The sequence below is a fragment of the Zootoca vivipara genome, chromosome 4 (genome assembly GCF_965207765.1).
Source record: "Zootoca vivipara chromosome 4, rZooViv2.hap1.1, whole genome shotgun sequence".
NCBI lineage: Eukaryota > Metazoa > Chordata > Lepidosauria > Squamata > Lacertidae > Zootoca > Zootoca vivipara.
This window is the reverse complement of record NC_142587.1, coordinates 76,167,947-76,186,572: the sequence shown is the minus strand read 5'-3', so window position 1 is coordinate 76,186,572 and position 18,626 is coordinate 76,167,947. Positions and strand designations below refer to the sequence as shown.

The following is an 18,626-nucleotide window of genomic DNA, read 5'->3' as shown; positions in this document are numbered from 1 at the left end:
CACAGTTCAAGAAGGATACTGACAAACTGGAACGTGTCCAGAGGAGGGCAACCAAAATGGTCAAAGGCCTGGAAACGATGCCTTATGAGGAACGGCTTAGGGAGCTGAGTATGTTTAGCCTGGAGAAGAGAAGGTTAAGGGGTGATATGATAGCCATGTTCAAATATATGAAAGGATGTCATATGGAGGAGGGAGAAAGATTGTTTTCTGCTGCTCCAGAGAAGCGGACACGGAGCAATGGATTCAAACTACAAGAAAGAAGATTCCACCTAAACATTAGGAAGAACTTCCTGACAGTAAGAGCTGTTCGGCAGTGGAATTTGCTACCAAGGAGTGTGGTGGAGTCTCCTTCTTTGGAGGTCTTTAAGCAGAGGCTTGACAGGCATATGTCAAGAATGCTTTGATGGTGTTTCCTGCTTGGCAGGGGGTTGGACTGGATGACCCTTGTGGTCTCTTCCAACTCTATGATTCTATGATTCTCCTATTTGTTCCCTTCTTTTTTCCCTCTCCATTCTCCTTAAATGGTGTATGTGTTATAAAACAGAAATGCATCATTATTAGCTAGCCAAACAAGGCAAAGTTGTTCTTCAGCAATGCTACCTCATTCCAGAAGACACAGATAATTATAGAGAGTGAACCATTTAAGCCTGCTGCTTAAATACATGGAAACATGGCTAATTGCAGCCTTCCCTTTTCTCTGCACTGATACACAATGAACTGAGTGAGAGTTGTTTGTTTGTAGTAGAGGCAAAGCATCATGCCAAGCTACTACTTTGAATACTATTTAAGGAATAATTTTCTTCAAACAATATAAGGAGATTCTTTTCCAAACTATATATACATCATCATCATCAGCCTTGCTGACTTGACTTCATGCCAGGGAATATTGCTAAGATACTTCCCAAGCTACAGTAACTTCCAAAAAATTATGATTTATCCATTGCTCCTGAAAAACAAGGAACTCTGGATGCACCTCCAAAATGCGTACAGTAATTCAAGGCTACTAAGAGAGCTGGAATTTGTTATATATAATCCAAGTCACTCTTGATTACTAAAGGAGCCTAAGAAATGCGATACTTTGCACCTAAAAGTCAAAATGCAGCACATCAATCTACAGCAAGCTAGCAATCTACAGCAAGCCAGTGGCATGCTGAACCAAATATTGGGTTATGGGGCTACCAAATCCTCTTCAAATGGGTTGAGGAAAGATGACACTTCCAATAGCAGTCACAATATGAATCTAGGATTGCAGAATACAAGCTTCATTTTTGTGTGTGCGCACTACGAATGTACTGTGTTTCTCACATTTAAGACACTGTCTTTTATTTATTTTACTCAAGAAAATAAGCCTATGGCTTATTTTCGGGGGGTGTCTAATTTTATTATTATTACCATAAGTACCGTATGGTTCTGGGCGCCTGCCTCCTCATGCCGCGTTGCTGCTGCTGGCTCCCGGAGGCCTGGGGCGCTGTGCACGGCGCTGCTGGGCGCCTCCGGGAGGAGGAGGCGGTGACCTGCCAGGTCAGAGCCCAGCAGCCCCGAGCCACGTGGTGTTTTCAAAATGGTGCTGGCTCTCAGGTTGCCCAAGCAACCGTAAGCAACAAAGCAAGGCAGGCGGTGAATATTATGACTACGTCTTAAAAAAGGAGAAACACTGTATATATGTAATATGTGCCATATGTGAGAGAAAGAGGGAGTATGCTCCATTCTGAGACACTGGATATTTTTCAGTCACTCAGCTGGGTGTTCACAGGCATGTTCACATATAATTGGAAAGATTTTGTTTAAAAAGCAGTCTATATACAATAATTTAAATAAATGGATAAAGGCTAAATCTATTTAGCAGCCTGAACCAGGGAAGGCACACCAACAGGGCTGGCCAAGGAACCTTCTGAAAAGTTCATTAAAATAACACTGAAACTCATCAGGTTGCCTGTGATGTCCACTTCCAGCCCCAATTCAAAGTGCCGTTTTTGACCCTGAATGAGCCACATTATATAATGGACCACCTTCTCCAATATGAATTTGACTGCCAATTAAAATCATCTTCAATTGGGGAAGGGCTGTGTAGAGCATCTGCTTTGCATGCAGAAGGCCCCAGGTCTAATCCAAAGCATCTGTAGGTAGGACTGCCTGAAGTTCTGGATAACCACTGCCAGATGGAATAATGGTCTGACTTGGTACAGTATATGACAGCTTCCCACTTTCATGTCTCCACAGATCCTTTTCCTACTTGTGGTTTTGGAAGCTAACATATTGGCAAGAGAGCCTTTTCTGGTAGCAGCCAAACTATGAAACTCCCTTCACCAGACATGTTCACTTGGTACCTCCATAGCTATATTTGAGGCATCAGGAGAAGACCATCCTGTCCTCCTGGGTTCTTGTGGTATTTCAGATATATTACTGCTTTCAAGTGCTGTTCTTATAATTCTGACTTTTGCGGTTTTATGTTTTGCAGTTGTTTTATTATTCCGCTGAGTCTGGATCCAACCCATAATACGATAGCTGAACTTGAAACCCATTGAAATGAATGGGACAAATCAGGCTGCAATCTAAACTCCACTCACCTGAGACTAAGCCCCAATGAATACAACAGGACTGACCTGTGAGTAGACATAGTTAGGATTGTTAGTCTGCTATGTTTTTGTATGGATTTGTTTTGTAAGCCACTTTGAGGAAAATTAAGGCAGCATAACAGACATATTATTTTTAATAGAGTAACATATTCAGTAACATTTTTTAGACAGGAGACTGGCAGGCCCCCAGGTAATTTTAGTTATCAGGCTTTGCAGACAGAAGAAAAATATTTAAAAATGGGATACTTCATCATCTTTCCTCCTTCCAAACAGTCAAGTCTTTGGAATATTTTGTAAAGGACTGGAAGTCTTTTGCATTTCAAAGTTTAATTAAACTCAAGTAATGAGCCAACAAAAGCCAGTGGTTACTCAGAGGCAATGATCTAGTCAGGACTGATGTAGAAAACGAAAATATGTAACTGAAGACCTTCCACCTTATGATGATCTCAAAGTGGTACAAAGGCTTATTTTTAATAGAATTGCAGCTGGGGGAGAAAGAAGTAATATGCAGAGAACCTGTCTACCAGCAGTAAAACTTAATGCAGTACAGAAATGAGGCTGCTGCTGGTGGAACAAAGTAGTCAATTGGCTGTCAAGGGTGGAAGCACAGATTCAACCATTTAATTCGACATGGGCAAAAAGATGGCAAGAGTGATTAACATCCCTTTCTAGCATTCCAGCTGAGTCAGACTTAGCTTTGCAGAGTTTTCTGGCTTGGAGGCAAATCAGCTTAAAATAGAGAAGAAAAGTCCAGCGGGAAAAGAGTAATGATCAGCTTAGGATAAAATATTTTCTCATCAGGCTACAGAGATTTTTGGACTTACTTGTGAAATCACGGCTAAGTATGCACGGCGTTCATCATTAGCTTTATGGTAAGCCTAAATTCCAAAACAACAGATAAGTAGTTACAACAGAAGAACAGACAAAAGACTAAAGAAAAGCATAATACTCTACAGGATTTATTTATATATTCATTCTTGTATACTTTTCATCAGTGTTGTAAACAACAACATATTGGACAGCAAATAAAAACTTCTAAAGTATTTGAGGTGCTGGTTATGGCAAAATACAAACCTTTGCTTCTTGTTCCAATCGAAGCTCGTAATCTTTCAGTTGGTTCTCCAGACTTCTCTTCTCTTCTCCCAGTTGTTTAAGAAATTGATTTAAAGAATCCTGCCATTAGGTACAAAATAAAATAGAATAAAAGCAACATAGTTACAGGTAGGTAGCCGTGTTGGTCTGAGTCGAAACAAAATAAAAAAATTCCTTCAGTAGCACCTTAAAGACCAACTAAGTTTTTATTTTGGTATGAGCTTTCGTGTGCATGCACACTTCATCAGATACACTGATTCTGTTCTGTTTCAGTGTATCTGATGAAGTGTGCATGCACAGGAAAGCTCATACCAAAATAAAAATTTAGTTGGTCTTTAGGGTGCTACTGAAGGAATTTTTTTAGATTTATACATAGTTTCTTGTTATTTCACTAAATGAAAAAAAAATGACAATTTCTACCATCCTGAATTTATGAATGTGCACTTTTAATGCTTAGCAATTGCGGTCACTGTTCTTCCTGCTGTTTATTAGTCTCCTGCTGACTTGCCCAAAAAGATGAAGACAAGACAAAACAGGCCATATGTTGCTATCAGTTCTGCACTGTAAAGTTTCAATGTCTTAATGAGATGCTTGCAGCTCACTTTGATTCTTGTCCTCCCCCAACTGAGCAAATTGTGTTTTCTGTAACTCCAGTTTAGGTAAATGCCGTGGGTAGGAAAGATCATGGTTCAGTTGCACAGACCTACTTTGCTTTACAAGCTTCTTGCTGATTTGGCAGCATCGTTTTCAGAATTTACATAATTCTGTGTCAGTTCTCTCCCTCCTTCAAAAGTCTTAGGCACTGGTCCAGTTCAGACACAATGGAAAACTATGGCTTCCTGCTACTTGAACAAGTTGTAGTAAGCTTTCAGCTTATGCATTTCCTCTCCCTCTCTTGTCCACCAGAGGAGGAGAGTGGAAACCTCCACTTGGTTTTAAAACAACCACGGTTCCCTGTGATGTCCAACCTGTGATGTCCAACCTCGGTTTACGGATGCAATTGGTTCTGGGGAGCCGGTTGCTCCCCGAGCAGTCCGTAAATGGAGTGCCTCTTCTGCGTGTGCGCGAAGCGCCGATAGAGCACTTCTGCGCATGCGCACGCTGCGCAAATCGCTTCTGCGCATCCGTGCACCGCAGAACCTGGATGTAAGCACTTTTGGGTCCGCAGTGTTCGCAAACTGATCGATCGCAAACCGCAGCGATCGTAAACCGAGATACCACTGTACAGTTAGTTTAAACCAGGGGTCCCCAAACTAAGGCCTGGGGGCCAGATGCGGCCCAATCACCGTCTAAATCCGGCCCGCGGATGGTCCGGGAATCAGCATGTTTTTACATGAGTAGAATATGTCCTTTTATTTAAAATGCATTTCTGGGCTATTTGTGGGGCCTGCCTGGTGCTTTTACATGAGTAGAATGTGTCCTTTTATTTAAAATGCATCTCTGGGTTATTTGTGGGGCATAGGGATTCATTCATTATTTTTTTCAAAATATAGTCTGGCTTCCCACAAGGTCTGAGGGACAGTGGACCGGCCCCCTACTGAAAAAGTTTGCTGACCCCTGGTTTAAACTATAGTTTGAGAAAAAGGCAGGCTCCAAAACTTGCAAGTTCAGACATCATCATAACCTTACTGGGCTTAAAACTGGAAGAAAAAAACTTTTGAGCTCCACCTTGCAGTCATTAAAGAGAAGGAGAGGAAAGTGTGTGTGAACCAGAAGCTTGCCCCAGCTCATTCACACTGTAGAAAACCATGGATTGCCATTACATGTTCAGGTAGGGTTGGGAAAGACCCCTTTCTAAAACCCTGGAGAGCTCTTGCCACTCAGTGTCAACCAAGGTGGTGAATCTCTGGCCCGTGGTCCTAATTAGGACCATCAGCCTTCTCCATTTGACCTGCAAGCCATTTCAGTCAAGCCTATGCAAACGCAGCTTGCATACTGCTCTGAAAGTTCTTCACAAGAAAGCCTCCTGTGTAACCTCCAATCTCAACATTTTAAAATGAAGAGGAAGATGTTTATGTGTCATAAAGGTCGATTATAAAGCAATATGGCCACTCCATTATCACCATGGAAACAGGTAGGAATCAGCTTATGCAAAATGGATCCCGACAATGCTCTCCTAAACAGATCTCTTAGAAGGAAGCTCAGTTGCATTTAGTGGGACTTAAAAAAAAAAAAAAAGGTAAAGGACCCCTTACAGTTAAGTCCAGTAAGTTAAGTCTGGGGTTGCGGCGCTCGTCTCGCTTCACTGGCCAAGGAAGCCGATGTTTGTCCACATGACTAAGCCGCTTCTGGCGAAACCAGAGCAGCACATGGAAACGCTGTTTACCTTCCCACCGGAGTGGTACCTATTTATCTACTAGCACTTTGACATGCTTTCGAACTGCACTCTTACTAGTCAAAGAGTAAGGCCCATTGTACAAAGTGGGACTTACTTCTGAGTAAGCATGCATCAGATTGCACTGAAAAATTTTCACTGTGATGGGACTACTGCAAGAAGCTCATTGCAGAAATTCTTGGAGGTTCTATGGAGTCAGGTACAGGGTATTTATTTTTTGGGGGGGGGCGATCAGGTAACAGCATATAGTAAGAGGAGCTATTTGGATATGATCATTAAAAATACATCACACTAGTTCCACAATAGAGCTGTCCATTTTTTAGCTTGCTGAGAGAAGTATTCTTTTTATATATATAAAAAAAAAACCCCAGAGAGCACAGTTTACAGAGAAGTGAACAAAGGTGGCATGTTATTAAAAAAATGCTGACATATTACAATAAATCCCCTGCTGGTTTTGAAGTCAAAAACTGACACAACAGGCACAGACTGCAAGACGAATTCTCCCATAGCTGGGTAGCTGACTGTTAACTTTAATCTTCTCTAGAGAAAGTAACACACAGCATAGAAAGATGAAAAACTACTTTTTCTTCTTGAATAAACACCAAAGTCAGGCATGCATCTTTCATTTATAGATGATTCTCTCTCAAATGAAGAACCTCCACCATTGATATACTAGAGCCTAGAAAACCAGTAGATCTGAATGGCAGTGGATTTAAGTCAAACTAATTGGATCTACGCAGAAAAAGGATAACTAACATTTAGGAACTCCTGTCTGCTTGCCTGTCTGCTTTGGTCATCTGATGACCATCCACATGGGGTCCCCATCAGTAGTCCAGGGAAAGGAAGGGCCTTTTATGCTGTGGCCCCCCTGCCTGTACAACCTTTTTCCCCTCTAAGGGAAGCTCATCTGGCTCCTACTTTGGTAACTTTAGGCACCAGGCAAAGTCTATCTTCTGTTCCCAGGCCTTTCACTCAGTAGTTTTGAGTATTGTAATAGATTTTGTGAAGTTGCTTGTTGTTATTTTAGGTTTTTAAAAAATGTTTCTTTTTTTTAATATAAACCAACAGTTGCTCACTGTCCCGGAGAGAATGTTCGTCAATTCATATGTGTGTTATTCCATGTCAGTTTTGCATGTGTTCAATCATTAGTTTGTTCTGTCTCATTTCCTGTGGATTTTTTTAATGCATAGAATCTTTCTTTTAAATCATGCACATTATTGCTCACACTCTCCCCTAAAGTATGCAAAAATGTATTGTTTTCTATACATTTTTCCTGAAAATATGTAATTTATGCATTTTTGTACACATTTCCATGTAAAATATGCATTTTTGCACCAAAACTGTTATCACTAAATACACAGAAGTGTATTGTAAACAAAATCTGATTGTCAACCATGCTCCACACAGCGTATAAATCTGGGAACTGTGAAATAGGTTGCAGTTTAAAATGTAGGCTGAATGACATTTCATTCTATTCTTGATTCAGTGTGTGTGGGGGGGATCCCTAAAACAAATGTGTTCCCCCCCCCAAGCAAATGGGAAAAAGAAACCTTTGTAGCGCAGACAAAATGACAACATGTCAGGAGCTATAAGTCTCATCTGTCATACAACTCTCCTGGGTTTTGAGAAGGCGAACTGTGAACTAAACAAATATTTACCAGTGAGTATCCCAATTTTGCTTCAGAGACAAGAAACAATCACTAAAAGAGCTGATGAGTAAACCATAGAACAAACAATATTATTTTGCCATCCAAAATGTTGTCAATGTAACTGCCATTTGAAGTAGCCTACTCCTTTGTTGAGGAATTGGTGAAGGTATGAAAGAACATCAAACATCATAGTCATGGTTTGAGTTCGGCTTCCCTGCACCCAACTATTTATTCTGTAATAATCAGCTACCCAAGTGCAAGCAACTATGTGACAGACATCCTGGCTAATTTGCTCCTGAGAGAAAGAAATAGCTATAGGAGCTTTAATCTAAAGCTTTCTAGGGATACAAAGCTGCCTTCTTTGACCAGCAGATGTAGGACTGTTGCTGCTCGTAAATGGGTTAGGCTGTGTGCCTCCACCTTTGTTCACCTTGTGTATTTATAAATAAACTCAAATTATTACAGAAATGCCTTAAGTCTCCACTGAGCTCTTTCTCCAAAGGAAACCAAACTGGAGTAAAGGCTGCTCTTGGAATGCCTCGGTACTCAGGGAAGTGGGGAATACGTAACTGTACAATCACGTGCATGTTGACTTCCGAGTGAGTCCCACTATGTTCAATAATAATAATAATAATAATAATAATAATAATAATAATAATAATAATAATAATTTATTATTTATACCCCGCCCATCTGGCCGGGTTCCCCCAGCCACTCTGGGCGGCTTCCAACAAAACATTAAAATACAGAAATCCATCAAACATTAAAAGCTTCCCTAAACAGGGCTGCCTTAAGATGCCTTCTAAAGGTCTGGTAATTGTTATTCTCTTTGACCTCTGGTGGGAGGGCATTCCACAGGGTGGGTGCCACTACCGAGAAGGCCCTCTGCCTGGTTCCCTGTAACTTGGCTTCTCGTAGCGAGGGAACCGCCAGAAGGCCCTCGGCGCTAGATCTCAGTGTCCGGGCAGAATGATGGGGGAGGAGACGCTCCTTCAGGTATACTGGACCGAGGCCAATAGAGCTTACTCCCAGATAGGGACAGAACAGGACAGAGGAGAGAGAAATGTGTTTGGTTAAATGCAAGCCTACCTAATTTGCACTTCCCAAAACAATTTGCAAACCAAAATGCACCAAGCTATCCTTCAAAATTTGTACTTCTCCAAATTTTGCTTTGCTGTTCTCCAACAAAAGAAAAATACATAGAAAAAGGTGTATAAAGGAGAAAGCATACACAAAAATGCATATATTCATGAAAACAATGTACAAAAGTGCTTCAGATGAGGGGAAACTGCTCACAAAATGTGTATATTAGGCAAAACTGCATTAAAAACATGCATATTACATGGCATATGTATGAAATTTATGCAGTTTTTTTTAAAAAAAATCACAAAGTGATATGGAAATGGGTGGACTGAAGTTAAGATTTGGAGAAAGGAACACTGAGAGAAACTGAAATTGACAGATTTATCAATTTATCCTAGGTAAGTGTGCAAAAGATTACAACCTAAAAGGCTGTGGAGCATCAAAATTTGGGTGGGCTGCTCCCTTGATTTCATATTTTATTCTTGGTATTTAGCAAAGTCTCAGGTTTCAGGAGACAATTGCCTCATCAGACCCCTGTTTCTCCACTTCTGCAGTATTGCTGATTTAACTATTATTCAACTGTTTTATGTGACTGCAGGCAGCCTCTGGTTTTTTAAAGCCACTAACATACACAGTAATCACATTCTGGATAATATAGCATATTGCACAATTAGCAATGCAAGTAGCGTTTCTAATTAATTAGTCCCTAGAATTAAAATTGCATTTTAAGCCCCCTCCCAAAGGATTGCAAATTTGTTTTCCCCAAAATTTGGCATATCAACTGCTGAGCTAGTGACATTTATTTTAATCTCAATTCCCTTTGACTTTTTCCATTGGGTAGAGGCCCAGATGTGATGTATTTGTCTGACACGTTGTGGAAATGACAACCACTGTGAAGCCCCTGTAATCTAGTCAACCTGCCATTTGAAACTGAATGCAAATATCCCATCTGAGAGAGAACAACATTCCCTCCTTCAAAAGCCAATAGGTGGTCTCTATCAGCTGGCTTAATGACATATTTTAACATTATAAGCCACAACTGTGAAGCTCATGGATGCCAGCACTTAAATTTGCAACCAATTAGTGAAAATAAAATAAGACTAGAGAGGCTCCATTTTAATTAATTAATTTATTTCTTTTGCTACTGTAACAAAAGTCGCATTGCACATATATGGAATTATTTATACTGTACGCATGATGGTGCTTGTGGTAAAACTGACAACATGGCAACACTCCAATTAAACATAAACCACACAAATACAATGGGCACAACATAGCCAATGCTAGAGCAATTTTAAGCCTCCTGTAATCACTGAAACCAATGGGACTGCAAGGTAGCTATCATTACCTGAATTGTGATCAATATGTAAAATATCTCACTAACCTACTGTATGTCAGGAGCTAAAAGACTCTGAAACTAAGGACCTAAAAGCCTGGAGCATATTTAGCATAAATATGAAGTGCCCCCTGGTGGCTAATTCTAAATTTTACAATCAAGTTTATTGAATAAACCTATACAATCATACCTCAGGTTGCGCGTTTTCAGGTTGCGGGCAGCGCCGAACCCAGAAATACCGGAACGGGTTATTTCCGGGTTTCAGTGCTCGTGCATGCGAAGCACAAAATGATGTCATGTGCATGCACAGAAGCACCGAATTGCATCACATGCGTGTGCAGATGCAACGCTGCGGGTTGCGAACGCTGTGGGTTGCGAACGTGCCTCCCGCATGGATCATGTTCGCAACCCGAGGTATGACTGTATAGTGGTACCTTGCTTTACAACCATAATCTGTTCCGGAGGCCTGTTTGTAAACCAAAACAGGTAGTAACCCAAGGCACACTTTCGCCAATGGGGCCTCCAGAAAAAAGTTGTTCGTAATCCAAAAAAATGGGTTGTAATCCAAAAAAGGTTGCAAACCGGGACTCACACTTCCAGGTTTGACGTGTTTGTAATCCAAAACATATGCAAACCAAGGTACCACTGTATTACTTCAGTCATTCTTAACTAGTTGTTTTTCCTAGGATATACCCCAGAACACACTTGAAAGGCCTGCTTCACTCTGCAACTGATGCAATTGGCAGTGGGGGCATCATGCCGTTAATTAGAACTTCAATTCAGAGTTTTATCATGGGAAAATCAGTGCCAAGTTGAGGGGGGCGCAAAATCGAGAAGATCCATAATTGAGAAGATCCATTTGTGGGCGCCAAATCTTGGCCTTGCACAGAGTTCCATACTACAAAAGATTGCCAAAGTCCACCGCTGGTCTCACCCAGTAAAAAGACATTTCCAAAATGCCATGTGATGTCTGCTGTGACGTTGTGAGGAACATTATTCTCAATTTCAAAATAAGCTGTAGTGCCAATACTCACATGAATCTGAAAAGAAGGGTGCTTTTCCTGGCAAGTGGGAGAGTTTCCCTGTAAGTAAACTTGCCCATAAAAAATGGCATCCATATCAGCAAACTGGAATATTTCCTTACAAGTAAATTGGCATGCTCTTGTGATCTCTTTTCTGCCCTTTACTGCACAAATATGCCCACATCTACTCAGGTGCAAGTCCAGCTGAATTCAGTGGAGCCTACTCCCAGGTAAATTAAGTTAGGAGTGCAGTCTTAGCGCCCCCTACTACTCTCTGCATATACATATGACACACACACAAGGACTAGAAATACCACAGCCCTATGCTTCAACTTTCTGGCATCATTATCCACAGCCATCCTCCTTCATGTTGAGAATATAAAATCCCTGTTGGATGAGGCTAGTGGCCCATTTAGTCCAGCATCCTGATCTCACAGTGACCAACCAGATGCCTGTGGGAAACTTGCTAACAATACCCGAGCACAAACACAGAAACTTGAATTCAGAATCATTACTGTCTCTGAATCTTGAAACCCAAGTTCTGTAGCTTCCCATAGGAAAACTGGTATGGATGCAGGGTTACAGAATGAATGATATCCACTATAATTTTCATCATGTGCCCCAGCTTCCTCAATTGTTCCCAACAGAAATGTTGCTAAGACGGTATCACAACTACATGTATCATACTTATGAAAGCCCTGCAATTGTCACCAGTGTATTTGCCTATCAGGATCTTTCTATTAGGTTGCTGTCATGCAGGTATTGTCACCATGGCAGAAGCAGAGGATAATTTCTGAAGAAAATTTTTGTACATTCCCTGAAATCTCTTTTGATGAAAGGATGCTGGTTTCCTAATTTTGCAGAAAGCAAAATTCACAGTGCATGATGCTTCCAGTGAATTGCATTTTGATTGCTTCATAATTGTTGCCAGTATAAAATAAAGCACACGGGGCATTAAAGAATGTGCCAATGAAACAGAGCTGACAGCAGGGATGCCACTGAGCTGCCACTTGATTTTAGGGAGCAGTTTCAATATCTACCCTGAAATGTAAAGACACAGATTCTTCTTGTACGTTACACCTATTAGTTCTATCCTGCTGCATCTAATCATGTTCAATGGTTCTACTCCACCACCCCTTTGGGGAAGAAACCAAGCTAAAAAGATACCTTAGAAACACCATTATACATAGGTAACAATGGACTGTAAAAGGCACAGAGAAAAAAACAACTCTCAGAAAGAAGTCTCTTTGACAGAGCAGAGTGACCTTTAGCAGCAATTGCACACTGAAAATCCAATTTGCTCCTGCATTTGTCATCCAACCATTTTCATTACCATTAAAAATTCTACTTTGATTTCAGTATGCCTGTCCCCATGATACCTAAAAACCTATTTTTTTATTATTACCTTATTACTTTAACTCAAGCTTATTAACCTTTGCAGGCTAAACAAAGCTGTAGGGGAAGGCCAAGTTCTGGTAGAATTGCCTATTCTAATTTGGTTCTCCTGTTATAAACGATGGTCACTGGCAGAAGGCAAACTGGCTTCAGTTTGATTAGGAAAGGGGTCAACTAATAATAAGTTATCTTAGAGAAATTTTAGGAAAAATTGCTTCTCCCTTAAGAGTTCTAAATTAACTAATAACATTGCCAATCTTAAATTGGCTTAAGATGTCATCTGTTCTAAGTCCAAGATCTGCAGCTGACAAGGAGCAAAGCAATCAGTCTCCAAAAGATTTGGTAGTGGGATGTTTAAAGTCCCAGGGACCAAACCCAGTGACACTCCCAAGTCTAAGAAGTGGTACAGTCCCATAGTTTATCTAACCAAACTCTGAACACCCTTTCTAACCTTGCCCAAGTAAAAAGCAGAGGATTTTCTAAATGGTTCTGCCAGCTCTCCATTTAGCCTCTGTTAACCTTGGACTTCAGCGAAAGCATTTGAAACAAAAGCAAGCAAGCAAACAAAAGACAATACTTCATCCCACACCTCCAGTATTAAATGCAAATATTGTAACCTTTGAGAGAAACATTTTTTTTTCTCATATTATTTTAAAGTATTACAAAAATTCAAACAGGCAAATGTGTCTTCCAAAACAGGTCATTTGAGGTGTTTCCCTGGTTTCTCTAATCTCTAATTTAGGGTTAGGGGTGGGAAGCTCCTGTTTGCATATGTGTCAGGAGTCCAAGTTTAATCCATGTTCATAGCATTTTGCAATCATTGTATCACTGAAGTTTATTCCAGATTGTCATGGTTGGAGAAACTGACTACTCTGGATACTGGAATTCAGTGGATTCTTAATGAGATTGCACCCCACCCTCACACACATTAGCAGTTAGCTTCTCACCAAGGGTTAGGGTTAGCTTCTCACCAAGGAAGCCCAGGTAGCTGCTTCCACCAAGAGCACTTGTAAACAGCTTCAATTGGCATGCTAGCTGTGACCTGCTCTAAAGAGTCCAGATCATGCCATGGGTATCTATACACTAGCAACTTCCAGACTAGACTGCTCTGATTTGCTTTACATGAGGCTGCCTTTGAAGATGGTTCAGAAACTACAGCTGGTACAGAATGCAGCCATGTATTAGTTGAGACGAGAATATTAGATCATGTTTTGCTGATACTCCATCTGCTGCACCAGTTGCCAGTGTTTCCAAGCCCTGTTCAAGGTGCTGATGATGGCCTTTAAAGCCAAATAGTTTGGGACCAGGTTATCTTAGGGACAGCATGCACCACATCAGTCTAACTATACCTTAAGATCTGACCTTTTAACATGCTCACCAGCAAAATCTATCAGGATGGTGAACACAAGAAACATGACTTTCTCTGCAGCATCCCTGCCCTCTGGAATTCAATTCTAGAGGAAGTTAGGCAGACTCCTCCTTTGATTTTGTAAAAAATAATGTTTATTGATAAGGGTATTGGGAATTTGTGAAACAATTGTTCTAAAAACAGTATAGAAGTCTCTTAAACAAATAGGCCAACAGGATATCCCCACTACTCAGCAATGCATGAAGAAGTCCTAAGAAACAGGGTTTATTCTCAGCATGTGCCAATGCATTATAAAGCCAATTTGTACACAGAGCAGTGATCACATATGACTGTCTCACCATGGGCTGGGTGCCGACCCATGCAGGCTTTTCCTGCAGCCATCATGGGAACAGTCGAAAAGAGGCTGGGGTGGTTAAAAAGCACAACAATTCAATGGTAAAAGCCAGCAATTATGCAGTTCAATGGTAAAAGCCAGCAATTATTTAAGCCAAACCACTCCTCAATGAAATGCTACAAGGCAGAATGAGAGGGGAGTAGATGTGCCTCAAGATTACCAATCTATCTGCAATATAAAACATACATTTCCTTATATAGTAGAATTGCTAGACATTTGTTCAGTTAAAATGCCACCATACTTACCACATGCATTTGATCAAAGGAGCGAACAGATGCCAATCTGTCTACAAATAAGAAAAAAAATGCCATGAGCCTTCTGATCAACAATATGCAAGCACAGAGAATGTTTGTGAGTAATAGCTGTCAATGCCAAAGAAAAAATCTTAAGCCATACCTGTTGGGCTTTTATGAACCTGCTCCATTTTTCCCTGGAAAAGGCCAATTTGCCTTTCTAACTGTCTGTTCAGTTCTATTTGGGTTTCATACCTGGTTTTCCATTCATTGTCTAAAAGCAAAAATAAATTGCAATTCAGTGTGATTCATTTAAGGTTAACAATGTTTTATTTTAAACTCTGAGTAATTTGCTAAAATATTCATCTGCAGCACAAACTGACAAGGCTACCAAAATCCTTAACATGCTAGAACAACATCTCATAGGTTCTTGGTCCACGGGGCAGAAAAATGCAGAAGGAATGAAGTACCTGATAGGGGGAAAGACTTCTTTCCCTGCTAAAAACTGGGCAGGTTGAGTGTTCACTGGCAGAGGATGCTTAATGGTTTTGGTACCAGCAAGTGAGCTGTTGTCTCCGCACATTGGAAATCTGAATCAAATTCCATCCTTAGAGATGGCTGGCAGATTCCATTTGCTGGGAAGATGGGCCAGCTGACGTCTCTTTCTGGTAGGTAATTGTTAAGACAGGGGTTGGCAACATGGTGCCTCCAGATGTTGCTTGACCACAACTCCCATCAGCTCTGACCATGGACCATTAAGATATTTCCTGATAGTTCTTGGGAACTTCTTTGGAACAGGCAGGTAAGAGGCAGAATTAGGGAGTATATGTGTAAACATGTGCTAAGAATTGGGCCTGAAGCACCTTGTCATTCTAGAGAACTGATGCGTATTAGTGTATCTGCTGTCTTGGAACTGCTGTCTCTGCCCCCACTTTTGGTGAATATTCATAAAATAAATATTACAAAAATGCTGCAAGCTTCCTGTGCTTTTTCCTCCAAAAGAATCTCAAACCCACTTACTGCTGTTCCTGCAGCTTGCTACTCATGGAAGTGAGAAAAATGCAACAGTATGCTTTGATCAGCATGCACAGCTGAGTGTCTGGTACTTAAATGGCAATTTAATATCAATTCCTGGAGACTCTTGTTGTGTTTACTTTGTAATTAGATGTACAACATCATGGGCTTTTTATTACATTCTCAGGCGGCTAGAATTTAGTATCTTACCTTCATCCTCAACACTGTTAAGTCTTTTCTCCAGTTCTGCTACTGTATTTTTCATTTCGAATACTGAAAGTTCTAGCACTTCTCTGTTGAAATGACAAGTAGTTACAAAATTTAGAACCTTCTAATAGACCAGGGGAAGGGAATGTTTTTCAGCCCAAGGGATGCATGCAATGGTGAGTGGGCTCAGAAGCAAAAGTGGATGGACAACAGGTGTGACTGTTATATTTGTACAAAAGGCTACATCCCACCCACAAGAACCAGAGGTTTCTACATCACGCACCCACACTCCAAATCCAGGCAAGGAAAAGACATTATCATGGTTCTAGGACACATTCCAGCCAGGCAGCAGCACTAAAGGAGGGTGCAGAGCAGACCTCATTAGGGCTGTGGCCTGGTGAAAGGGGAGAGTCCAAGGGCCAGATACAGAGGGCTGCATTTGGCTGACAGGCCAGAGGTGTACAGAAGGCAACATAAATGATAACTGGGGGATTTTACACTGAGGAACACACCCTCATAAGGTACCATTCAAAACTCCTGTGACTGCGTTTTGAACTAGTTGCAGTTTCCCGACCATCTTCAAGGTCAGCCCAGTTTAGTGTGTGTTGCGGTATTTTAGATGCATGATTCTGGAGGATTGGTATTACCGGTATATTTCTGCAAGCACATGGAGCTGCTTCTCTCCTATCCTTTCCTTCATTCCAATCCCACTCCCAGTGTCTCCACATCTTGGAACCCTACTTAACTAGAATGCAGCATGTATTTTACATTTATAACCCACCCTTCCATAACAATGCTTAGCATGGGTTATAACATATCAAAAATAACCCAAAAGGCACCTGAGTGTTGTGATATACAATGTACTTTGATTTCACAGAAGACAGATGATAACAATGGCATCTGACATACTGAATTCACCCAAATAGTTAGTGATAGCTACATGAAAAAATGAGCTTCAGTCACAAATAAGCTGACGGCCAAGTTCATACGGATGACACTGTGCTCTAACCTCCACATGATTTCAGGCGTAGTGGCCTCTTGTGTAGGCAGAAGCCAAAGACACCACCCATCGATGTTCTAACATGGAACGTTTAATTAAAAAAATATGCAACTGATGTCAACGCTGAGATTTGCCAAGCTGTATAATTGGCCAAGCATGCTACGCAATCCATTTGGAAGTGTTGGATCCAAGACTCTCCTCTTTGATAAACTCCAGCAGGTCCTTTGGGGAGGCGGAAGCCACTATTCCTCTCCCTCTCCGCCTCACTCTCGTCTCATGATATATAATTCCTACTATTCTACTTTGAAGGGCTGCTGTTGGTAAGGCCGATGAATACAAATGAAGCCCTTCAATGCTCCAGCTAAAATATGATTATTAATACAGGGCGCAGAAGGGGACACCGTGTGTGACAGCACATGTAGAAAAGTAGTTCCTTCAAGCAGTCAAACAATTACTATTATTTAAAAAATTCCTTCCAGTAGCACCTTAAGAGACCAACTAAGTTTGTCATTGGTATGAGCTTCAGTGTGCATGCACACTTCTACCTACCTGTAACTAGAATTATTATTGTTGTTGTTACTACTGTTGTTATTCTTATTATTACGGTATTATTAGGGAGGACTCTGGCGCTCCCCCCTGTCAGAAACGAGGCGCGGCGTAATAACGCGCCCCTTTTGCGCGGGGCCCTGCGCAGCGCTGCTGGGCGGAGGAGACTCACTTCATTTGCTTCTCCTGCCCCAGTTCCAGCACGAGCCCCTCGAAGTCCGGCAGCTCGCCGCCGCCCGCCCCTTCTCCCATGACGCCTCTCGCCCTTCCCTCAGCCGCACTGCGTCTCAGTCGCCTTGGAGCGAGACGGGAAGGCGGGGGCGGAGAAAGGAACGATGGGGGGAACACGTGACATCAACGGTCGCCCGCGTGCCTTATTGTCCGCGTCGTGGTGCCCGTCCAAAGGAGACGTGCCAGCGCTCTCTCTCCGGTTTACGTCAGCGTGCGGCCGATCGGCAGAGGGCGCCGTCGCCGCTCAGGGGAAGGCGCGCATGCGCCCGCCTGCAGAGGCACGATTTGTTGACGGGAGCGTTTTAAGAGAGGGACCCTCGCCTCTTTGTCGTCAAGGGCCAGCAGCAGCAGCTGTTTTCTTGTGCTGGAGTTTTAAAAGGAGCTCGCCGCAGCCCTTCGGGTGCTTAGTTTTAGAAAGGAGGTTTTAGAGTTCACGGCAGCTCTGGCCATCCTACTGCTGCACTCCAGGGGTTGTTAAAACTACAAAGTGAGGGGTGGCAGCGAATTAATATTCGGAACTCACTCCCCCAGGAGGCAGCGATGGCGACCAGCTTGGGTGGCTTTAAAAAGGATGGTTGGCCAGATTCACGAAGGAGGCTGTTAGTGGCTACTAGGCAAGCATCATGGCGATGCCCTGCCGCTACATGCAAAATCAACTAAGGGTATTTTAAGTTTGATAGCTTGCACTCGTTTTGAGGCAGTGCATTTTAAAAACGGCTGGAATGCAGCCTCCTGCTTGCTTTATTGCAGGTGTTTTCCACAACTTGTTCCTGACACCCCAGTGTGTTATCAGTGGCAGCATTCTTAGCTAATCTAGGATGCTTCCCCAATGCTACCACATTAGTTACTGTTTACAACAGTAAGGCAAACCCCACCACCAGCAGCAGCAAAGATTCATGGTATAAACAACTAAGGCTTTCCAAGTAGGAAGTTACAAGATACACACTAAGAACATAAGAGGAACCCTGCTGGATCAAGCCAGTTAATTATTCTCCATGAATCTGTCCAGTCTTTGAGTCTTCCAAGTTGGTTGCTATCACTGCTTCCTGTGGGAGCTCCATAGTTCATGTGCTGTGTGAATAGGTATACTGTATTGGAATTGAAGCAATGCGACCACTCCAAAACCTTTGCAGGTGCAAACAGT

At 41.9% G+C, this 18,626-nt stretch overlaps 1 protein-coding gene across 2 annotated transcripts in view; it reads right to left on the bottom strand.

Moving 5' to 3' along the window:
• CCDC169 (coiled-coil domain containing 169) overlaps positions 1-17,540 on the bottom strand; it is a 28,171-nt gene extending 10,631 nt beyond the window's left edge. Inside the window, exons 1-6 of one of the 2 annotated variants that reach the window (XM_035116215.3) lie at positions 17,255-17,540; positions 15,709-15,791; positions 14,648-14,758; positions 14,497-14,537; positions 3,651-3,749; positions 3,401-3,454 (exon numbers count right to left, since the gene is read on the bottom strand). In XM_035116215.3, coding sequence (XP_034972106.1) covers positions 3,401-3,454; positions 3,651-3,749; positions 14,497-14,537; positions 14,648-14,758; positions 15,709-15,763 — 360 coding nt within the window. In that variant the 5' untranslated portion in view covers positions 15,764-15,791; positions 17,255-17,540. The remainder of the gene's footprint in view (positions 1-3,400; positions 3,455-3,650; positions 3,750-14,496; positions 14,538-14,647; positions 14,759-15,708; positions 15,792-17,254) is intronic. The other variant, XM_035116214.3, reaches the window with a different exon arrangement.
• Positions 17,541-18,626: the final 1,086 nt, after the last annotated feature.